Source organism: Triturus cristatus, chromosome 1_2, assembly GCF_964204655.1.
Source record: "Triturus cristatus chromosome 1_2, aTriCri1.1, whole genome shotgun sequence".
NCBI lineage: Eukaryota > Metazoa > Chordata > Amphibia > Caudata > Salamandridae > Triturus > Triturus cristatus.
In genome coordinates, this window is record NC_140580.1 from 916,383,041 (window position 1) to 916,408,352 (window position 25,312).

Sequence of the window (25,312 nt, forward strand, 5' to 3'; positions counted from 1 at the left end):
ATAACAGACATAACACCTAATTTTATATCCCCCTCTCTCAAATTCCCATTCACTTCTCCACTGAGAAGCTGTGGGTAGAATACATCTACTAGTGAAGCAAAACATTACATTTGGATGGATTCTAGTCAACCTGCTCTGAATATCATACATTGTCCACAAGATCAACCCATCTTGCAGGTAGCTGTAATGTTCAGTAGAATGCAAGAGTTTCCACCCATAGAGGCAGGAGAGCACATGATTGCAGGAGATAGAAATTGGTCTGCCTGAGCTATTTTAGTTGGGTTCAGCATGTCAGGGTCACATTAGCAAAGTAGTTGGGGCTGTACAGTCTCCATGAACCATACATTGAGCCAATAATGCTTTTACCTCTATCGTCAAAATAATGCTAAAGGTATTACTTGTATATCTTAATGCATCAAACTCTGTATCCTCTGACTGAGCCTTCTTCCTGGTGACAAGTATTGGATCTTTCAAGACTACCTTAACCAGCACGAACAAAGATGCCACAATGTCTGCTAGGAGCATCCGCAAACAATTCTTGTGTGAAGAATTACACTTAATTCAATTTGCCTACTTTCACTATTCAAAAGTTTCACCATCATGCAATCTTTATCATGGTGGAAGCCAGCTGGCACACTCCAGGTGTCAGGGGTGTGGAATTCCCATCACCTGACACCCAGGACATTTTGTTTGGGGACTGAGGACAACAAGTTTACATATGCATGTTGTCCAATGCACAAGTAGGTTCACACTCATGTGGCACACAACCTCTGGCTGCCAGTTTACAGTACCACAGCATGGTTGTGGGAAAAGAGAATTGTCTGCTACGAAGGCAAGATTTATTTTGAAATCAAGTGCAGAAGATGATCAAACCTGTATACATGACTTGTTAATGTAAAGTCTTCACTGTTTGGATGAAAGCTCTTAGGGAATGCAGTAGGCCGCAAGCTCAACTTGCATTAGTGACAGTGGTTTCAATATAAACACGCACTGGAAAAGCCAATAAGGTTGTTTTTTAACAAAAAATTTAAAAAAAGAGACAACAATGTGCAATGATGCTGCTGCTATTGACAACGGAGTCATTCTGTTTGGGTGTTGAGCACAGGGGCTGGGGGACAGGTGAAGTGGCAGCAACAGGGGGTGGCTATTGGAGGGAGGTGGTAACAGAAGCAAGAAAGCATGCAATCCAAGCAGAGTATAACAAAAAGACTGAAGAAATTCAGTAATTGATCGGAGTCAGAGGATGCAAGTCAGTCAATCAAAACACCTGCAAAGGTGCTATGCTTTATGGAGGGAAAAACAATAAGAGGAAGGCAAGTTATCAATAAGATGCTAGCAAATGAGCGTGACAGTGAAGCAAACTATAATAAATAATAGATCGGCTCTAAGCATACACTTTTTGATATGGTCCACAAGAGTCTTTCAGCTAGACTGATGTAGGTTGGAAAAACATGTATACATTTCTCCAAGATTTCACAATCCAAAGCAATTTACAATGCTCCCAAAATGCTTCATGATTATATGTAAATACATGGAGAAGCATGAAAGCAAGACTGGTGATTGCTAGCTTTCAAAGAAGAATCTACACCAAAAAACTGCAATTCGAAAATATGTTTTGCTACTTTAAATACCATTTCTCTGAGACATCATTTAATAATATGTTTGAAGCACGGCAACATTTCTTTTAAAGATTAATAAGAATCTGTTAAACCATTAAGCCAATATTAAAGGCAACATGAACATAAATAATGGGGCTCAATCTTTAATAAAGTCACAAAAGTGACCCGTAAGGTATATGACCTTACATCGGTGCAGATTTGCGACTTTCAGGAAATCACAGGTGTTTTTAGAAGTAGGTATGGAAAGCATACTACTAGAATATATTTGTTAATTACATTTTCACATGAATGAATTTATATATCTGTATATTTTCTCATGCAAACGTCTGCAGAATAAGTACAAATTCACTAGTTGAAAACAATTTTTTTCTCCAAGGAAAATATTTTCACTTATGGAGAAACTCCTTTCCTTAAACCCAACTTTTTTTCTCATTCTGGAAAAGGTTTTAGCCCTGCCCTTTCAGGAGTAAATTTTCAAACGTTTCCAGTTTGGGATCAGATTAGCGAGAAGATGGTGAATAACCTTAAACACATAAGCCTGTGGTTGTGCACAAACTCACTGAGCTTTGGAACTACGATACTTAAATCAGCAGCACAATTAATCACACCTAAAATGGGGCTATTCTTCCTTCAGAAAGTTAAATGTAAAATGACAACTGCCTGAGACAGAATCATGAAAAAGGGAAAGCCACATTGGTATGGCTGCAATAAACAGATTTAAAATAAAAACTATGAAAATAAATCTGTACCTCAAACAAAACACTGTAATAAATAATTGCTTTACCGCGAAAAGGTTAAAAAGCATATAGCAGGAGAGAATCCCTTGCTCTGATTTGGCAAAGCACTCCCTCTGTGATACCAAGTTGATCACATGCATATTCACTCGACTCACCTGAGGGCGGCAGCGTGATAGGTGTCAACATAATCCGAGATGAAGAGCTCTCGGTTCCTAATGACCGGGTCGGTTATCACAAGCTCACGGCCGGAATCTAAGAGAAAGGAGAGAACAATTAGGGATGCTGAATTCTGCACATGCTTAAATTTATTACTGCCCATGTGCACTGCTGTCTACCCTGTTTCTAAGGAATGTACACAACACTTGTCTGTGACTACAGACTTCCACTGTTTAGTGGAGCCAAATCCTCATATAAGGGGAAGATTATAGCCTACGACTGCATACTGCTATAAACAGGGTAGCACATTCTGTCTGTGTAGTTAGTCTACAAATGGCATATTTACATATACGCAGTTATCTTTATTTAAATCTGAGGCAGTTTTTGATTATTTGGAAACGAAACACTATCAAGACAAAGCACATGGCCACATATTAAAATTGCTTACTTATGCAACCATAATATTGTTTCAATTTACACAGCACTTATTTACATTGCAGCAAATAATGTCACCATGCAACATGCAATTAAAGAGTATGACAGCAGTCCAACAGGAAACTTACCATTTTCATTATGTCGGTCCTGAACTAAATGCTGGTACACAGAGTCCGGGACTTCTGATTGGCGGTAGTACCATTTCACATTCATTAACAGATGGTCCCGTTTGCTCTGAAAGACATAAAAGAAATCAAGTGAAAATTGTGTTCCAACACCCTAACAATTTAAAGATGAACAACAAGCACAGATCTCACAAAGAGCACACGACGGAGCGCGCAGGATCGGATGGATGGAAATAGGTTTTCACTTGAATAAATCCATCTTACTACCTAAGTGCACAGCTCTGAATGCACTTGAAGCATTACAAAGTTGTGGAAGCTCACACAGTACAAAGTGGTGTGAGTGATTATGTATGAAGATTGGCAAACTATCAAGGTAATTAATTGGGCAACACTCAAGAGCTCTTACATGTGTTCATCTCCGAACAGCAACGTAATTAAATGCCTACCAAGTATACAAAACGGACTGCACAAGTGCAACTAAAGTAGAAAGCAAAATCTCGATCTCCCCGGTTACCCGTTTTGAATCCCCTATCACAAAATACTACAGGATGAGTTTCCCTTCTGATCGTCATGAAGAATGGAATACCTAAAGGCAACAGTATGCATACCCTTCCCTTTCTAATAAAAATCTTTTTTTAATGCACCAACTATGAAACAACCTTACAAAACTAGACACAATTAAATGGACACCAATTAATTAGGATACACAATATCAAACGTCCAACTGATTTGGAGGGTTATGTCCCTATTTGCTTCTGTGGATGACTTCATTGTAGGAATCTACCCTATTACTGTTTCCATCCAAAATACAATCGTAACATCCAACAACATACGTATTATTTTCTACAACATCTTCACACGACTATGAAAAAAATGACTGTACTTTTCATCCATATGCTCTTTCCTTCCAACTCTTCTCCCATTGTTACACTCTTGCAATTCTACTTATATGCCAAATATTGCCATCACTTAATTTAAATGAATTTAGAAACTTCCAGAACTTCTAAAGGTTTAGAAAATACACATCCATTTCCCAACCTTACCACGTTTTAACCCGAACAAACTCACCTCTTTGTAGCTAAACAATGTTGGTACCTGACGTTCCATTGAAACGTTTCTATACTCTCATTGTCCCAGTATAATATTTTGTCTGACAATCTCAGCTGACCACTTGACCCGTTTAGATCAATTCATTCAACTCACAGTATCTTTGGAGAAGAGAACCCTTCCTCTCATAATAGTAAAAGGGCTAAAACTAGTGAGTGCAGGTGTTGTACGATACATCCAAACCATCCTTTTCAATTCCACTTCCTATTTTCTTTTCTTAACCTTCTGCAGAGCAACTTTGCTTACCCAAATAAACCTTTATTCTTCCTCTCCTCATTACCATCAGGATGATTATCAGAAATGTACCTGTGTTCTACTCCATTACGCAACAAAAATGTTCCAACTTCTTGAGATTTAAACTGTGCTTCATTATTGGTTAGCACCTTCTTAGGTAAACCTCTCTCTGGAAAACTTTATCGGGAAATTTCACAACTAGCATTTTCTACAATGGTTACCTCCAGGCACTCAGAAAAATAGTTCATGCCTATCAAAATGTACTTTTCTTTCCATCCACATCACAAATAGGAACCATAATGTCCTCACCAACCACCTCCCTATGCCATCTTAGGGCATTTAATGGGACACAAAAGTGGCTTTAAAGTAACTTGAAACTTGTCTGTACATTCAACTGTGCACTCTTGAACAACTCTCGACTTCTACATCTATTTCCGGTCACCAATACCTTTCTACCTTTCCTTGATCTTCTCTTTATTTTTCACAATTCCCAAATATACCTTATGGCATATGCCATTAACTCTCTAAGAATCCCTTGGGGAAAAACGTACTCTCCTGTCAGTAAATTCAAACCCTGAAGAGAAAGTTCATCATGTAGTTCCCGAAAACTCCAGAGTTCCTTACTCATCATTCTCTTTTTAGGTTAACCGTTAATAACATACAGCTTGCCTAAGAATTTCATTTTTTTCACATGCCAATTTCCATTCTTGTTTAATGTCATCTAAACCTTTAGCGTCTGCCCACACTACTTAATTATTCCCTATTATCCTCAGGTACATCATTCAAGGGAGAGAGAGACGCTCTGTACCTCCCCGTGGTGGTTTCTTCGTGGTGCTGCACTGAAACAGTTTTTTAAACTCCTTTAAACCTTTTTAAACTTTAAGGAAACCTTTTTTAACAATCATTGTATTTTACTGTGTTACTTAACTGTGACTGCCGAGATTGCACTGCACTTTAGTGCGCTCAGCGCTCCCCGTTAGGCACTTCCGCTTCACTTTACGCGGTCAAGTGCTCGGGGACGGTCAGCTGCTGCACAGCCGAGCTGATTGGTGGATTGGTGGGGGGGGGAGGAGTTATCTGCCACACTGGAGCAGGCGCGCGGAGCAGGCACGCAGTGGGCGTGCCTAAAACAATCCTGTCTGCGCCCGTCCGAGCCCGACCGCGGCCAGAACCCCTGGTTCCCACTCCCCGTACGCCGCGGAGGAACTCCTGGCCTTAGTCCGTGGAACCGCCCGCTCGATAATGCAGCGGACGCCCTCAGGGCGGAAGGCCCAGTAAGGACACAAACAGTAGTAGGGAGTGCAGGTCCCCCACCTTACTCTCCCAGGACGACCAGGCCCGCTAGCCCAAAGGGACTACGGGTGGCTATCCTTATGACCCGCTCCCTACAGAAGCATAATCTCGAGGTCTTTTCGCTCCTCCAAGATGACTCCCTGGACATTCTAGGGGTCACAGAAACTTGGCTTGAAGACTCTTCAACCCCGGACATGGTAGCAGCCCTGTCCCAGAACTATGCTGCCCTCTGGCAAAACAGACCAGGCAGTACTGGGGTGCGATCTTCTACAACCAACAGCTAAAGTCAGAGACCCTAGGCGCAGAAAATATCAAGGGGGCGGATGTTCTGGGAGCAAAGATCTGTTCCCAGACTACCCATCCAATCATACTGGTAGTCTACCGCCCCCCTCAAACGACCCCCAAGTTCATTGAGCTCTTTACCAAGTTAGTCAATGACCTCCGCTCCCGGTATCAATGTATCCTGGTGATGGGGGACTTTAACTTCCACTGGGATCAAATACCCGAAGATGGCCAGGCCAAACAGTTGGAAGAGGCACCAGATACTCTGGAACTCAGACAACTGGTAAACACCCCCACCCACAATAAGGGCCACATTCTTGATTTAGTCTGGACTACCCACCCATCAGCCAGCCTAACGGAAATCAGTCCATGCGCCTGGTCTGACCACTACCTAATCAGAGGCCTATTTCCACCCACGAGACGAACAGTCCATACACCCCTCCCCCCCTCCCTTGGTGTCCGAATCCGGCAAACGTACATGCAGGGTTCCACAGGGCTCAGCGCTGTCCCCGCTTTGGTTCAATGCCTACCTTCAGCCCTTGGTGGCCGTACTGACTTGCATGGAGTGTCATGTCTTCAACTTCGCGGACGACACCCAAATCATCATCCAGATTGACAACTCTCCCTCTGCCCACACACAAATGCAAAATATTGTAAAATACAGTCAACTGGATGACCTCCAACTCCCTTAAAATTAATCCCGACAAGACCGAGGTACCTGCCATCACCACGGACACCAAACCCTGGAGCGAACTCTTCTGGCCACAAGAGCTTGGCACAAATACCAAGCCAGCCCTGGCCGTAAAATGCCTGGGCATCAAAATCGATGCTAAGCTCTCCATGTCCCACCAGGTATCTGCCGTAGTCGGAACATGAGTGGGCCTGCTAAGACAGCTACGGAGAATCGCCCGCCTTCTCTCCTTTACAGCACTCAGAAAGATAGTGTCACGACGTGATTACGGAAACTCCCTGTATATCGGCCTCCCAGAAAAGCTGCTCACTAAACTCCAGGTGATCATGAACAACGCTGCCGGACTGATTTTCAGACTCCCAAGGAGGGCCCACGTCACCTCCCTATAGCAACAGCTGCACTGGCTCTCGGTCAGGCAGAGAACCAGGTACAATGGACTATGCATCGCGCATAAAGCCATCTATGGCCAGGCCCCAACTTACATTAAAGACCGGCTGGTAAACTACATGCCTGGCAGGTCCCTCCGCTCTTCGGACGCAAGCTTGCTGGCCTGGCCCCGCTTTATCACCTCCTCCAAAGGAGGCAGAGCCTTTTCTACCACAATCCCACAACTGTGGAACAAGCTGCCTGCAAATCTTCAGAAGGAATCTGCCCTCCTCCCATTTAGGAAGAAGCTAAAAACATTTCTCTTTGCGGAAGCCTGGGGCACAACCTAACCAAATCATAACAAACTCTCCGACAGACATGCCAAGGTCGGGCTCTCTCTCACAGCGCTTAGAGACCTGGCAGTGATTATGCGCTCTAGAAATCCCAATTACAATTACAAGGGTAACTGCATCCTGCTCAAACAGCATGCAACTTTATTTGTATCCCCTGGAACATACTCAATTCTGTATTGGAAATCCAGGAGTCTCATAGATAACTGGACAATTCTTACGGTAGCAGTCAGCCACCCATCCCTAGTCAAAAACCCATTCCAAGAGGTTTAGGATTACACCTAATCAAACCTCCAAACTCCATCCAAAACTCCTGAAACGTTATAAACCCCAAACTGTCAATGTTTCTTTTTCGATCACAAAGTAACGTTCTTCAGCAGGAGATAGTTCCCTCAGAAGTAAAGCCACAGATAGTTCATTTCATTCATAATACATTTGTGATTACACAACTCCACTATCTTAACTGGCTTCAATTGTTGCGATACATTTACACTCTGGATTAAACCCTTGCAATGCATTAAAGGAGTAATTGTTTTTTTCAATGAGTCAAAATCTTATTGTAAAATCTCTTATAAACTTGGCTTAGAATTCAATGATGTGAATGTAAAGCGCTCTGATACCCTATTAGGGTCAAGTTCGCGCTATATAGAACACCAAATAAATAAATAAATTAATGATCTCTTTTATAAAAAAATAATTAAAAAAAACCACAAAGCATCTTACTAGCCGGTATAGGTGCATCCTTGATTGTTTTAAGAAATCTTTTTTTGGTCTGATCCAAATCTGGTTTTGGTTTTGTTCCATGAACAAAATATCATAATGGAAAGTATATACTTTTGAAGTTTTAAACAGTGGCACATCGCATTTTGGAACACCATGGGAAGCAGAAGCTAGCCCAAACGGCATCCGTACATACCTGAAACAACACTAATGTGCTGTAAATGCAATAAGATTTTTACCTATAGGATGTAAACATACCTGATGGTGTGCACAAACAGATCACTTGATGAAAATCACTTAATCCCTTTAGTTGTGGCTAGAATTTCATTAATGTTAGGTAATGAAAACCTTTTGATCACAATACATTATTAAGAAGCTTCAAGTCTACACAATCCTATTTTCCCATTAGGCCGGCTCGCCACGACTAATGGGGCAATACACTCTGACGCATCCACGGGTTCTTTGACACAAGCTTCCAATAACATTTGAATTTCTTGTACTACTTCCTCTCACAGGCCATGTTACATTTCTCATTGTCTGCACCTTTGGCTTGGCATTCTTTTTCAATATTATTTTGTGTGAAACTCTTTAAAGCTCTAATATTTCCTGAAAATACCATTGGGAACCTCTCCCATATATCTGTACTGGAGGAATCACTACTATTCCCTACAACTAACACAAGATCTGGGCTTTCTGGGTCCACAATTATATTGAGTGTTCTTTGGTTAATCCAATTTAAGACTGAGGGTCCGTACTCTGCAACAAACAAACAAGCTTTCCCACAACTCAATTTTTTTAACTCAAAACTAACAGTCCTATGCCCAATCATCAGATTAGGTTCACCAGTGAGAATTTCAGGTGGAACCTCCGACTAATTAATGCGTACGAAGTGCTCCTAAAAAAAAATACTCCTCCCACACATTCTTCTCAACAATCACATATGGAGAACCAGAGTGAGCTACAATCAAAATTTGTATCCCATCTTGTTTTATTTCACAAACTGTCTTGCTTCTCTAACGTAGCACGAGATTGACCACACCTCTGGTTCTACACTCTTCCAGACTTATTCCTCCAACACAATCCTTGTTAATCTTATCCAAGTCATCCTCAACGTTTTAACTTGCCTCTGAAAGAGGTGCAACCTTAGACTCCTGATATGTTCAGGAAGGGAATTCCACAGCCTAGCAGACGCCACTAAAAGCATGTCTCTCTCCCTCTCTCCCCCTCTCCCCCCCCCCCCCCCCCCACCAACCTGGCTTTCTTACATCACAGAACGGCCACCTTATAATGTCCAGCTATCTCAAAGGTCTCCCAGGAACCTACCAATTCAGGGCTGTGTTAAGATAGCTAGATCCCTGCAAGTAGAAGGCTTTGTGTGTCAAGCAAACCGCTTTAAAAAACACCTGCTTCTTAACTGGCAGCAAGTGTAGAGATCTCAATCCTTCCCTAACAGGAGTGTTTGGGTACTCCCAGGACCAAGCATGCGACTGCATTCAGAATGATTTGGAGCTTGTTTAATAAGCGTTGATTAACGTTAAGATACAGGGCAATACAGTGGTCTAAGTGGGAGGTGAGGAGTGTGATGACCACTGGCACTTTTAGCTATTTCAGAAGTGGCAGTATTTTTTTCAAGCCCCAAATCATTCAAAGGCAAGATCTCACTCTTCTATTGACTTGGGTGTCGAAAGTCAAGGTGTTATCAAAATTCACTCAAAGGTTTTTGGCACTGCTACTGGAACAGGAAAAGTACCCTAAGTTTCTGCCTGCCAGCGGTGAGTCGAGATGGATTTGTCTACTCCAAACACCATGATCTCTGATTGTCCCCATTCATTTTGAGCCAGTTCTTCCTTATCTACTGGTTATCTCTTGCATACAAGCTCTAAACCTGTCCACTACCTCTTCCCAGTCATCAGATTTGGAAACAATCTGGGTGTCATCCGCATAGGACACCTGGAAAAGTTAGGAGTATACCAGTTTCGCCAGAGGTGCGACATACAAGTTAAATAGGGTAGGGCTTAGGGGAGAACCCTTGGGGAAGCCCACAGGGAAGCTGTAAGGGTACTACTCTGAAGTCTGCGCAACTGACTGATCGTTCCATCACACAGGAAGTACTCCAATAACTTAAGGGCCAAGTCCTTCAGCCCAGTCTGCCAAAGCCTTTGCACCAACACTGATGGAGGTATAGTGTCAAAGGGTGCTGACAGATCTAGCAAAACCAGGATAGCCACATCTACCCAATCTACTTGCCTGTGGATACAATCCGCTGAAGCAATATGTGCCGATTCAGTGCCATGATACTTCCTGAACCCACTTTGCGAGGGGTCCAGGAGTTCGTAAGCAAGTAGATATTTGGCTAACTCTTAGTTAATATGCTTCTCCAAGATCTTTGCAGGGGCAGGCAACTAACACATTGGGCACAGGTTTTTCAGATTGCTAGATTCTCCATCAGGCATCTTCTTCGTAGGGATGACCACTGCCTCCTTGCAGCCCTGTGGGTACACCGTAGTACCCACATCTAAAGCATTTCTTAACAAATCCTTTCTTGAATTCAGTACCACCGTGTTTCCCTTTCAGGTCCCCCTCCTCTAGGTCTTTTTCTACTAGAATTGCTTGGACCAGATTTCGGACTTCTTTTCTCACATACTTCAAAGCCCCATCGCCATCAGTTCCAAAGAGTTAAACTTACTTGGTGACCTCAGCTTACATCTCAATGAACTTAAAGATCCCAACTCCACAGACCTAGTCGAGTCTAGAGATCTTAGGACTCACCCAGATGGTCCAGGGCCCCACCCACAATCCCATTTTCACAGCCAACAAGGTTAAGTTCAGCCACCTCACTCCGTTCACCTGGACTGACCACTCCATAATTCACTTCTCCATCGATGCACCCCACCCCTCTCTGCCAAGACTAGCTACAACGTTATTCGAAACTGGAACAAGATAAATGACAGACAAGACCAGCACGCTCTCACTACCTCATCGGCGACCTGCATGCAGACATCACAGCTTTCATCAACCGGATCACAACCAGCGCCGACCGCGTAGCCCCCCTGGAGAACGTCAGACACTCAAGAACAAACACACGAGCCAGCTGGTACACTGAAGACCTTAGAAACTCCAAAAGACACTGCAAACAGATGGATAGAAAAAAAAGAGAACCAGTCGTAACACTATTCGCAAGACCTCTGTGAAAACCTCTCCAATTTCTTCCAAATCCTGAACATCTACAGAAACTTCAACACCCAACGCAAAACACAAGAACTCATCAACCGGTGGCCGCCGCTGCCGCCACCACCACCACCACCAGAAGCTTCCTGGACAATTGGAAACATGCAGAGATCACAGATGTCCTAAAAAAAAAAAAAAAAGCAGACCCAAAGGAGCTCAGACACTACAGACCCATTTCACTCCTGCTCTTGCCATCCAAGGCTGTGGAGAAAGCTATCACCAAACAACTCTCTAACCACCTCAAACACAACCACCTACTGAGCATCTCATAGTCTGGATTCCGTAACCACGATAGCACAGAAACCGCTCTGATCACAGCAACTGACGACCTCTGGACCATCATTGACAAAGGAGAAACCACGGCACTCGTACTACTCAACCTCTCTGAAGCCTTCAACATAGTCTCCCCACAGCACCCATATCACAAGACTCCACAACTCCGGAATGCATAAGAGCTGGCTAGCCTCTCTTCAGCAACCGGACGCAGCCAATAAGGCTCCCGCACAAGACCTCCAAACCCAAGAATCTCATCAGTGGAGTCCCTCAAGGATCATCACTGAGCCCTACCCTCTTTATTGTCCACATGGCTCCACTCGCTCACGTCATAAGAGCCCACAGAATTAACAGTATCTACACAGACGACAGCCACCACCCGGACTAACTTCAACACCTGCACCCAATTAGCTAACTGGATGTAACAGAACAGCCTAAAAGCTGAAGTCCTAATCATCGGCAACAAGAGCTTTCCATGGGACTCCTCCTGTTGGCCAACAGACCTGGGACCCACGCCCTCCCCCATGACCACACCAAAAACCGTGGCATCATCATTGATGACAAACTCACAATGGCCAAACAAGTGAACACTGTCACCTTCTCCTACTTCTTCATCCTACGCATGCTCTAAAAAATATTCCACTGGCTCCCCATCGACCCTAGAAACACGGTCACCCAGGCCCTCATCCCCAGCAGAATCGAGGACTGAGGTAACGCACTCTACACTAGCATCACAAATCCACTCATACAAAAATTCCAAAACACTCAGAATGCCGCTGCCAGACTCATCCTCAACATCTACCGCAACACACATCACGCCCCACCTCAGGGAGCTACCCTGGCTACCAATCCAGAAGGGATGCCAATTCAAACTGCTCACCCACGCATAAAAGCTCTAAAACAATGTTGGACCTTCCTACCTTAACCAACACCTCAACCAACCCACCAGGCAACCAGGCAACTGTGCTCAGCCTCATTCCTCCTCGCTCACATACCCCACATGCTCAGGAGTAACCCAGAAAGAGGTACCTTCTACTACATCACCGCTAAATCCTGGAACAACCTTCCACACCACATCAGGACTTCTCCATCCCTTCCTGAATTCCCATGAAACAGAAGACCTGGCTATTCGACTAGGAGCCCGATCTGCCTACCAACCTACTCCAGCACCTGGACACCCTTTGGGTGATAAGCGCGCTCTACAAATCCTCATAACAAATTTAGGCACTACTTCTTTAGAAGCCGTTTTATTACTCTTTAAAGCTACTCTTGCACACCCATTAGATAGCTCTGCCTTCCTTTCCATCTCAATAACATCTGCTCATAGACTCCCTGTGTGCCTACTGTCTTTCTTGAACATACTCATTCACGTGCATTATGATTTGTTCACTAATAAATTCATGCAGTTGACCAAATTTACAAGTTATTGCCAATTGCTTTTAGTGAGGAGACCTATTCATCAATGGTGTCCGATTTACCTTGTTTCCTAGTTAAACTGGTTTATGGTAATGCAAACAGAAGGCGAATAGTAATCATCCAAATCTGCAATTGCATTTTTTACAACATCAGTTTCAGAAGGTGGCCACATTCGTCGGTGCACTGAAAAGTAAAAGTTAAGGTATGACCAATCCAAAATGGCCATCAATCCAAGTCAGAAATGTGTCAATGGGGCAGTGTTACCTCAACAAAAGCATAGAGGGGTTTCTACCCATGAGTTCACAAAGAGTCACGAGAGAGATCTCATGCCATTATGTTGAGGTATCGCCAATCCGAGATAGCTGATAATCCAGGTTAGAGGCATATTTGCATGGCGATGTCACCTCAATACAATCGCAAAAGTGATTCATTTTGCCAGCGAGTTTACACTGCGTTGACGGGAAACTGCGTGCAAATCCAGCGTGAGACCAGGTGAACCGCATCCTATGCACCCACTTGCATCAATTGAATTGTGCCAGCATCCCACTTAGATGGATTCCCAGCAAGCTGGCTCCGCTGCAGGCACAAGGGGCAGCACTCCTAAAGTCCAGAACCCCAGAGCCTGCTCAAAATTAGCAGCCACTATCCAGATACAACAGCAAGGACTGAAACCTCTGTCCTACTAGGTCCGGTACAGGACTGAAGCTAGTCACCAATTCTGTTATGTCGAAATCATCAAGGACACCAGGTAAGTTTGACTCTTTATTCAGTCCTGTGAAGTGCTGCACAGACCCTCTTTACATGTTACTTACACCTAAGGAGCAACACTACAGTTTTAATCAAAAAACTTTGCCCGCGTGACCAGCAGGCATGTTATCCTGGTCAAATCATTTTCTCTGAGCCCTAGTCCCATTAACTACCAAAATGGAGAATGACTGCAACAGACTTATCACAAATAGTTGAATATAAAAGACACTTGCGTCACACTCGAAGCACAATGAACAATATATCACTAGAAGCCTCGTCTGTTGCTTAAGCATGTAAATCAACGCTTCAACAAGAAAGGGAAATGTATGACTTGCTTTGATCCAAAAAACCAAAGAAATTGTCTAGAAGTAAATAACTGATGCTAGTTGATTGCAGCAAGCTGATTTAGTGAATGCTCGGTTTGTATTAACACCTGTATTCAGGGCACAGTTGCTGGGGGTGACGGGGGTACACGCCGTCCACCAACTGTTTGCACTGGGTGGGCGCCCCCAACCTGCAAGAAGTGGACCCCACTGAAATATGCTGAACTTTTCCCGGTGTAATTTACAGGGACACATTCAGCAGTGCCTGCACCTTGTCTGCTTTCATTTCTAGGAGCAACGTGTAGGTGGCAAGGGGCTTTTCATATTTCAGACTCCAGCTGGTCCCATAACAAAGGCCGAATTTAAGGGGCCATCAGGCCTCCTTTTGTTCCAACATCCTAGCTGGGGTTACAAGAGTCACAAACCTAGATGAAAATCCAAGGGAGGGGAAACAAAGGCACAGCTTGTTATCACTTCACAAACACCTAGGAGTGGCATGCTTTTTACATTGTTCAATCCCTGTATATTAAAGATATGGACTTACTGTAACAATGTCAGATGTGTTGGTCTGCTCCAGTAGTTACACAAATAATTTAAATACCACTATTTTGTTTTATTTCTTTTATGGTACTACTCATCCCAATCCAGTGAGTCTGAGCGCTTTACATCACATGTACACATTAAACATTGACTATAAATCCTATAAATGTGTAAATCAATGAACAAGATGTGTTATATAAAACAGAGGGTTTCAAGGTGTAGGAGTCACATGTCCTTCATACTTGCTGTGCTATATTACAAGGATTACAATTTATGAACTGTGAGTTACAAAATGATCACTGTATTAAAAGCAGTAACTCACCTAGCTATATAAAATAAAAAAAATATGTCATCTGCATGTTAGAAGATGTGCTTTGCAGGAGACATATTAACCCTCTACCCTACTTTGAGTTAAAACTGGGACTAGAGAAAAGACCGGTTTCTCCTGCAAATGCGTTACTCTCCAAACTTATTTTACCATTATTACTATTCCCTGGGATTCACTGGACACGCAATGATCTCTGCAGCAGGAGCCTTAATCCCATAAGATATTTTAAAATGAAGACTTTGCAAACAATTAAGCTGAATAGATGTACTGCTATGTTTCTCCTTGTTGCCAACTTCTTTACGGCAGAGTTTAAAACAAAAAAAAATGAAAAACGAGGACCACCTTTTGCGGCGGGATTGCATCACTTATTTGGCACCATCCAGACACAAAATCTAATTTGTTAAATCTTATAATGCACTCAAATGAACTCATGATAGACCTACGAAATGAGTTAAGATCTGATGCCACTTCGTGTGATGTCACTTCCTAGCACGTCATGGTTTGTGATGTCTCTTCCTGTGATGCCTGTGATGCCATGCCGTGATGTCAAGCATCATGATGCCACTTGCATACTGCCTAATTTGGTTAGTCCCTCCACTTTAAAAAACATTTTTTTTTAAAGGAAAATTTAAGGACTCGTATCGCAAGCCTACAAGTCGGCAGTGGTTCAGCGTGTGCAGAGTCCTCCACTATGAAGGGGAATCCGGATCCCTTACAGGAAGCTGGTGCGTCATCCTGCGAAGCAGCACTGCAACTGCTAACATTTGCAAACACTGTACATGTGTAATCTGGCTTTAAGGAGGTTCTTAATCCCCACTGACTTGAAGCATGAGGGCTAGTATGGAGTTATCTTTGAATCTCTATCTGAAAATTAGCGGAACATCACACCGTTAACACTTCTATTGCATAATGAACTGCAAATGCGAGGCTAGTTTGTGATTTGGAACACATACCCTTAACAACAAGCTTGACGGTTTGAATAAATACACCCAGTACATTTCGTTTACTCTGAATAAAGGTGCAACAACTAATAGTAAACTCGACAAATCAGTCTAAAAATAATGCCTATTTTGGACCTCAATTGCACAGTGAAATGAGAATCATAAATGTGATTTATACAAATTAAAACAACCCAACGACAATTTTCTTTTCTCGTTTTTGCATGATTAAGTAAACTTGTTTTAACCGAGGATTACTATAATGACAGGACGTCATTGTTAATTACATACACGATTCTCTACTCACACCCAAACCTCCCCATTTTCTGCGAAATTGAGCCCTGTACATTGCCTTATTACTCGTGTGTTTGTGAGATGGAAGCAGCGTGCGCTCATGTTGCAAGTCAAGCATTTTCACAAGTAGACCATACGATGGCAGTATTGTGTCAAATACTCCTTTGCATGCATGTAGCTAGTGGCATAGTGACACAGATGACATCAAAGACAAACCCAACGTGAGGTGAGGTGGGCCTGCTTCTTAAGGGGAAAGAAAAATTTTGCATGCACTGCTTTCGAAAGAAAGAACCACGCCAGCGCCTTACCCCCCCCCCCCCCAAATAGCATGCCACCATTCGCAGGTAATTAATTGTACTCTACCTTTTGTATCTTCGAATATATATCTACGTTTAAACGTTAGTCCAGCCCATCCGTGGTCCTTCCTTGGAATAGCAAGATCGAATCAGTAGCTCTCTGGCAAGAGGCCAACCGTTCAAGCACAAATAGAATCTTTGTAATTTGCAAGTCCCAGAATTGGTTCCAGGACGTCAGGCCTCCGTCGCTGGCATACGAAACGAGAATTTCAAGCAGCTCATAGTTTAACACGTATTTAAAATGACCATGATTAAGATATTACATAAGGCACAGTTTATCAACTCTGCGATCTCTTAACTACTCAAACAAGAAAACAGCACCTACAGGCGTCACAAATCCCAGAGCTCTTCAAAGAAATATAACAGGCATACAAATACAACTAAAACCTCATAGCAGATAGTACCTCACATATTTACGCTCAATAAAAACCGACATTTTCCGAAACTAACATGAAAAAGCATTCAAAGACCTCGAACATCAGCTACAAGCATTTTAAAAGTCTATAATAAAAAAATTGCAAACTGATATTAAAGAATTTACAGACCACCACCTAAAACAAAAGATTTCACATAGCACAGAACTATAAACATCCACAGTACACTGAAATAAAATAAATCATTTACTGCCACGAAATAGAAATTCATAACACATTTACAGGAAATTAAAAGTCATTAAACGATGACTATAACACCCTTTACCCACCTTCCTACCTGCCCCCCACGGCCCTCCACTTAGCAGGAAATTATAGAAGTATGCCTCTGCCATCGTGGAGGGAGGGTAGTAGCAGCCTGGGATGTTTCTAGGAGTTGCAGAGTCTTCAACCCTACTCAGGAATCCAGACATCTCCTTTAGTCACTATGAAAAAGAAAAACTGCAGCTCTGATGTCCATTTTTTTGGTGACAGACTCACGAGAGGACTAGTGAGACAACCACGTCAGCCTGACTTTCAATCACCACGGATACTGTTCACGGAAGTCCTGACCCTTCGAGTCTGAATTGGCAAAATAATACTCTTGCCGCCACTCTGGAGGAGGAGAGAGCACCTCAAACAGAGCGGCTGCTGCATTGAATTGGCCACTACCAGTTTACAACTGATGTGGTACTTGCTTACAAGGGCAACACGATGGGATTAACGTCTGTTGACAAAAAGACACCAGAAGTAGACAAACTTCCACATGCATGCTCTAGAATGTTAACGTTTAATTTAACTCCTTTACGAAATAAAGGCCCCTAACAAAGAGGTCTCCAATATAGTCACCTATAACTGGTAGGATCTGCAGTTCCCACATGTGGTGATTAGTGTGGAATGCACAAGTTACTACCAAGAGACATTAGTTAGTGATAGTTTCCTTACATTAGAATATCCCCAGGTGTCAGACTGGATCCGCAAAGTTTTTCGTCAGCAGTACCCCTGCACGTCGGTAGGTGGCGTCGTGCGGCTCCGCGTCCATCGCTGGCGTCGTAAGCACCGAGATGAAGTCACGGAGACTACTTAGGCGCCACCCATGCGTGCGGATGCCAGTTCTGAACATGACTTTCCGTGCCAGGAACGCAGAGCCGTGCAAAAAACTGACCACTGGTGCCATGAAAATAGGGCCCTGAAAGGGATGACCTTAACCCTAGAAATCAGTTCGCAGAACGGGAAGGATGGGTGGGGCGGTAAGGAATCTATCACGAACGTCTCTTACAGATAGATCGTTACACAAGTAGTAACTTGTGCATCTGAAAGAGACACATTAGGGATAGATTCCTTACCTTAGAATAGATACCCCAGCAATACCAACCTCGGTGGTGGGTCTGCGAATAGATTACACCAAAAAGTCACAGAGAACAGAACGGCCAAAGAAGCCGTATCTCCGGACTTGACTGTCAAGGCAGTAATGCTTGGTAAACGTGTGCAGCAAGGCTCACGTAGCTGCCTGACAAATATCCTGCAAGGGAACGCCATGTTCCAAGGCAGTGGCGGCTGCCGTTGCCCTGGTAGAATGGGCACGCAGCCCCACAGGAGGCTCCTTCTTAGCAAACAAGTAACATGCTTTGATGCCCAGAACGACCAGAGAGATGGTTCGTTTGTGCACGGCCCGACCTTTTTTGGTGCCCACGTAGCCGAAAAGTGCTGGTCATCCACCCAGACCTGTTGTGTGCGCTTCAGATAGAACGAGAGCGCACGTTCTGGGTCCAGACGGTGGAGCCGCTCTTCCTCTTTTGAAGGATGCGGAGGCGGGAAGAAGGTGGGCAAAGTGATGGTCTGCCCGATGTGGAAGGGCGTGACAACCTTTGGCAAGAAAGAAGGACAGGTCCTTAAAACCACCTTGTCCGGATGAACAGAAAGGAAAGGAAGTTTAGAAGAAAGAGCCTGGAGCTCACTCACTCTTCTGGCAGAGGTGATAGCTACCAGGAAAGCAGTCTTTAGAGTGAGAAAACGTAAAGGACAGTTATGAAGGGGCTCAAAAGGAGCGCACATCAGATAGGTCAAGACAAGATTTAAGTCCCATTGAGGCATTATGAAAGGCACGGGAGAAAAAATGTGTGTAATGCTTTTCAGGAAACAGTTAACAACCAGGGACGTAAAGAGAGAAGGCTGATCTGGAAGCTTAGAAAGGCAGAGATGGCCGAAAGATAACCTTTAATAGAGCCCAGAGCAGAGCCCTGATGGGCCAAGGATAGTAGGAACAGAAGGACCTCAGAAAGAGGGGCAGAAAGGGGATCCACAGACTTTGCTGTGCACCATGCCACAAACTTGTTCCACCGGCAGGCGCAAACCGTCTTAGTGGAGGGACGCCTGGCTGCCAGAATGACATCACAGACTTCGGGAGGAAGATCGAAAGCTGTCAACTGTTGCTGCTCAATCTCCACGCATGGAGGTGGAGGCTGGACAGGTTTGGGTGGAGGACCTTCGCCTGCTGCTGCGACAGAAGATCCTCCCAAAGAGGCAGAAGGATCGGGGGATCGAACGCCATGCTGAGTAGCTCGGGATACCAGTATCTTCGTGCCCAATCCGGAGCCACAAGGATGACTTGGGCCCGGTCGCGACAAATCTTCTTCAGCACTCTGGGCAGAAGTGGTATAGGCGGAAAGGCGTACAACAGACCACAACTCCACTCGCGCCAAAAACCGTCACCACGCGAGTGACGCCTTGGAAATTCCAACGCGCAGAACTGAAGACATTGCGCGTTCTCTTCGGTGGCGAATAGATCTAACCAAGGCTCTCCCCACTGCTGAAAGAGACCCTGCACCACTTCCGAGTGAAGACGCCATTCGTGATCCATCAAGCACCGGCGGCTGAGTTAGTCTGCCCTGGCGTTCAGAGAACCTGCCAGGTGTTGAACCACCAAGGTAATGCCTTGATGTTCCAGCCACGTCCAGAGGCGCAGAGCCCCCTGACATAGGGTCCACGACCCCACCCCGCCCTGTTTGTTGCAATACCACATGGCGATGGTGTTATCCTTAAACACCTGCACCACACTTCCCCGGACAGAGGGAAAGAATGCCTTCAGTGCAAGATGGATCGCCCGAAGCTCCAAAAGGTTGATATGGAGCCGGGACTCTGCCAGAGACCAGAGGCCTCTGATTTCAGCCTCTCCCAAGTGGCCGCCCCATCCCAGGAGGGATGCATCCGTCACCACTGTGTGCTCTGGTTGGGAAAGAGAGAGGGACCTGCCATTGACCCAATCGCGATTCGTGAGCCACCATTGCAATTGACGAGCACTGCCCTCCGAGATCTGGACATGGTCCGACAGGTTGCTCTGATGCTGTGCCCACTGGAACTTCAGGTCCCACTGTAGAGCCCGCATACGCCATCTGGCATGTTGCAGGAGGCCATCAGGCCCAGGAGCCGGAGGGTCATCCTGACTGAAACCCGGGATAGAGGCTCAAAGATCAGAATCATAGCCTGAATATCCCGGACTTGCTGCTCGGAAGGATAAGCCCGAAACCACGTCAAATCCAGAACCACTCCGATGAAGGGGAGCTTCTGAGAGGGACTCCGGTGTGACTTCGGCACGTTGATGGAGAACCCTAGCAAATGCAGGAGGTCGGCTGTAGTCTGAAGGTGGGTGACGACTGTCGGGGGGGGGGGAGCTTACCTTTAACAACCAGTCGTCGAGGTAAAGGAAGATTGACACCCCTGACCTGCGCAGATGAGATGCAACCACCGCCATCACTTTCGTGAAAACCCGAGGGGTGCTGGTAAGGCCGAAGGGGAGCACGGCAAACTAAAAATGCTCCTGGCCTACCGTGAACCGCGAGGACGGGAGTGTTAAAATATGCGTCCTGCAAGTCCAACGCTAACATCCAGTCTCCAGGGTCGAGGGCAGCCAAAACCTGAGTCAACATCTTGAACTTCTCCTTCCGGAGGAAGCGATTGACGTTCCTGAGGTCCAAGATGGGGCGCAGGCCCCCTTTGTCCTTCTTGGGGACCAGAAAGTAGTGGGAATAACAACCACGTCCTACTTCTGGCCCAGGAATGCGCTCGATGGCCCCCTTGACCAGGAGGGCCGTGACTTCCTGTTGGAGAAGTGGAAAGTGATCCCTCGACATGTGGTGGAACTGTGGTGGCATAGTTGGGGGGAAGACTCGAAGGGGAGGGAGTTACCCCTGCAGACGATTTGCAGCACCCACTTGTCTGAAGTGACAGAACGCCAGTGGGGGAGGTGATGACGGATCCTGCCGCCCACTGGCGTGGGGTGCACCCCAAAGCTCGGACTAGGAAGGCTTTGAGGCGGATGTGGCAGGAGCCGAGGTGAACTGACCCGCACGCTGGCCCCCTGTGCCGCCACGGCGGCCTCCACTGCCGCGCTGAGTTTGGTTCTGCACAGGCTTCTGGCTCAAGGAGCGTGCAGGAGCGCCCCTTCCGTGGCCATGAAAGGAACGAAAGTTAGACGTGGCCGGGCGTGTGGTGATGAGACCCACGGACTTGGCCGTAGCCCGAGAGTCCTTGAAACGCCTTATCGCCAAACAGGTGAGTACCATCAAAAGGCATGTCCATGAGGGAACTCTGGACGTCCCCTGAAAACCCAGTGGACTGCAGCCAGGCATAGCGACGCAAGGTCACTGTTGTGGAGATCGCTCTCCCTAAAGAATCCGCGGTGTCCAGCCCACACCGAATAGCGAACTCTGTGGCATCCTTCCCCTTCGCAACAGCTTGGGAAAGTATAGCCCGAACCTCTTCTGGGCACTGGGGCAGTGTCTGCGCCACTGTGTCCCACGCAGCGTGAGAGTAGCGGCCCAAGAGGCATGCAGTGTTGACAGACCGCATCTCCAAGCTGACAGAGGAAAATAACTTCTAGCCAAATTGCTCCAGCTTTTTGGATTCCTTATCCGGCGGTGCGGTAGGGAACGCACTTTGGTTAGTGGAGGCCTGAATGGCTCTCCTGAGTCAGATGATTCGTCAAAAAGGGCGGGTCACCCGGAGCCGGGCGAGGACGCCTGGCCACGTTCTTATCCACATGACCCCTGTGGCATGCCTAGACCAGGTGTTCATCAAAACATCTGTCAAAGCCTCATTAAATGGAAGCAGAGGTTCCCTAGAACTTTCGCTGGCTGAAGCACTTCAGTAAGGAGGTTTGTCTTCGGAGTGACAGTAGGCAGATCAAGAGCAAGGGCCTCAGCTGCTCTACACAGTATATGTGGCGCCCTCCTCCATAACAGCAGGAGACCTAAATCCAGGCTCAGATGAGAGATCAAGGCCACCTGCATCCTCTGAGTCCTCATGGTCAGACTCGCACTGCCGTGCAAGAGGGTCCTCTGACCCCTCCCAGTCATCCCCCTCCACCACAGCCCGTGGCACAGGTGGCAGCGGCGGGGGAGGCACAGTGGAAAACAAATGCTCCAATGGCACGGGGCATGGCGCCGATCCGGCTCTATGTCCAAATCAGGGTCCCAAGCCAGAGCAAAATTGCCCGGAAACTCGGGCAGAGGCGGGACGAACTGAACCCATGGCGGCGCCAGGAACGGAGCCGCAGTGGGCGCCGGGGCCGGAGTTGCCGGCGGAGAACCTTGTGACGCTGGTGGCAAGTAAGGGCCCTCAATAGGGACCGCAGAGCCCGAAGGAGCGCCGGCGGGAGCCCTAGGTCTGAAAAAGCGCTCCATGGCGGCAAGAAACTCTTGCACCTGGGCCGGAGTCGCCGACAGACCGGGATAGGGTGGGTAGGCCGCGGGACTCCTAGGCTCCAACGGAGCCACAGGGGAAGGACACCTGGCACCCTCATCCGCATCCGGAATCCAAAGGGGGGACGCCAGAAAGCGAACACGCTTCTTCGACTTTCTTGTGACGTCTCTTACCCAATTCCGAGGGTGAAGACTTTGACCCCGAGGAGCGATGATGATGGCTCCACTGTCGGTCCCTCGAGCGACCCCTGGACCTCGACGACTGCCTGGCCTCTAGCAGCTTTCGGGACCACTATCGCAAAGCATTCGGAGCCATGGCCAGACAGTCGGAACATGACCGGGAGTCATGGTCGCGCTGCAGACAATAGAGACAGATGCCATGGTGGTCGGCCACCGACATCGTACAGCGACAGGCTCCGCAGAATTTAAACCCAGGCATCCCTACGCGGCACCAGGAGTCAAAGACTCAAAAAAAGTAGAGACAAAAGTCTCAAAAAGTTAGTCAAAAAGTGACTAGGGTACGTGCTCTACCCGGATCTGCGCTTGCTGGCGCGGAAAAAGAAAGAACTGACGTCAGCGCGCATGGGTGGCGCCTAAGTAGTCTCCGTGACGTCATCTTGGTGCTTACAACGCCAGCGACGGACGCAGAGACGCACGACGCCACCTACCGACACGCAGGGGTACTGCTGGCGAAAAACTTTCTGGGTCCAGTCTGACGCCTGGGGATATTCTAAGGTAAGGAATCTATCACGAATGTGTCTCTTTCAGATATGGGTCTTTAAACTTTGAAAAGAGCCTCTCCATCACCACACAGAAGATATCTGCCAGGTAGTCAGATACTCCTATACAGTGAGTCGATTTATCTTCCAAGATACCTTCACATGCTCTCAAACCATAGGACTGCTTGGCAGGCCACTTTGCTCCAAGCTATCAAAAGCCTAATATGGTTTAATCAATTAAATACTTTTATTTGATTTTATTAAAATCAAATAAGGGTGGGCGTACCACCATGTTTCATAAAACCGAGAATCAACATTTAAAAACTAGAATTTAAGAAGAGACAAGAGTTGTAGGACAGTGAGGAGCTAGAAGAGGATTGAAGCTAAATCGTGTCAACGGGCAATAAGTAGTTAAGAAATTAAAAGTTATTTTGCCTCCTTTTTCCAAAAGTTTGAGACATGGTGAAACCGTCCTGGGCAATTAGCCGCTAAATCCTTAAAAGGATTATATAATCAGTGCAATTAAATAGCTGTATACAATTATTTTCCAGCTGCTTGAGTTAAATCGCTATTTTTGTCCAGTTCTTTTGCAGCTATTTTCCAAAAGTTTATAGCTCTGCAGGACAGTTGGATAGACATCCCTCCGAGGCATTTTATAACTGCCCCTCTACATGTCCTTATTTGTGCATTTCTTAGTGCCTCCCGCAAGACAGTTTTCCTGATTACTATTAGTGCGGGGCAGATACAGAGGAGGTGCAACACAGACTCGTCCCCCTGTCCACATAGCCGACATTCTTTGGTTGGTCATGTGTGTTTCCATTTGGGGGTCAGGTCTTTCGTGGGGTATGCCCCCAGCCTCAGCAGCGTCAAGTAGTGCTTTTTGTGATATGAGAAGTGTTCTAACAGGTACTGTTGGGGTTTTAAGAGTCTGGTACGATTGTATCACTGCCCATATGTGATGTATTTGTGTTATGGCTGTTTTGTCGATTAGTAAGGATGTTCGTTTGATCGCATTATTCACGGCTTTTTTGAATCCGGAAAACGTTGTGATGGTCAGCCATGCCTCTTCTAACTGTAGTGGCAGGAGCAAGTTTTTTTAGCACTGATGTAATGGAGTTTTTTTAGCCTTGTTTGGTTTTCAATCTCCACCCAACAGCGATGTGCTAAAGTGTTCTCTTGGGCTGCTCTCATCCTCCAGTAGTATTTAACTAGTGCACCTTGTCTGGCTGGTTGCTGTTTTTTTAAATCCATATTCCAGTCGGATTTGGGCTTGCGAGATATATCGGGGAATTGAGAACAAGCGTTTGAATAGGGTGGATTGTGCGGTGTTTAATGCTGTAGCATCTTTAATGTTCAAAATTTCTGAGCCGTATGGGATGGAAGGTAGAAATTTAACAGCAATTATTTTGAGCAAGTGCCCTGTTGAGCAACCTGAAAGCTTTTGCTGTAGGCTTTTAAAAGCAAAGAGCAGTTGTTTGGCTTTCGTGCGGCCTTGGTCCAGGTGGTGTGTGTAGTTGAGGTGGCAGTTCAGTTGGAAGCCCAGGTATTTGTACGAAGACACCCTACTCAGCATATTCTCATCTAGTTTCCAAATGATTTTACTTTTTTTACTTAAACAATGGTTTTTGGAGAAGCACATCACCTACGTTTTTTTATAGCTGATAGTAAGTGACATAAGCTCCAAGTTTGGAGATTAGTGGCTGCAGACCTACTGGAGTTTGTGCTAATAGGACTATATCGTCCGCATATTGAAGACTTGGGGTTGGAATTTTGCCCAATCTTGGGGGGTCGGGTTGAACAAGCTGGAGGGGCTTGTCAAGGTCTGCGGTGTAAATGTTGAATAAACAATGAGCCAATACACACCCCTGTTTTAGCCCGTTGGATGTTGCAATCCTACTGGTTATACAGCGGCCATCTTCTTTCCTT

The 25,312-nt window shown here is 45.7% G+C and overlaps 1 protein-coding gene across 18 annotated transcripts in view; it reads right to left on the reverse strand.

Moving 5' to 3' along the window:
* Window positions 1-25,312, reverse strand: part of RERE (arginine-glutamic acid dipeptide repeats) — a 1,190,399-nt gene that overhangs the window by 497,236 nt on the left and 667,851 nt on the right. For all 18 annotated transcript variants that reach the window (XM_085609712.1, XM_085609701.1, XM_085609709.1 and 15 more), the window contains 2 exons: window positions 3,076-3,181; window positions 2,512-2,608 (listed from right to left, as the gene is read on the reverse strand). In XM_085609712.1, the coding sequence (XP_085465838.1) occupies window positions 2,512-2,608; window positions 3,076-3,181 (203 nt within the window). The remainder of the gene's footprint in view (window positions 1-2,511; window positions 2,609-3,075; window positions 3,182-25,312) is intronic.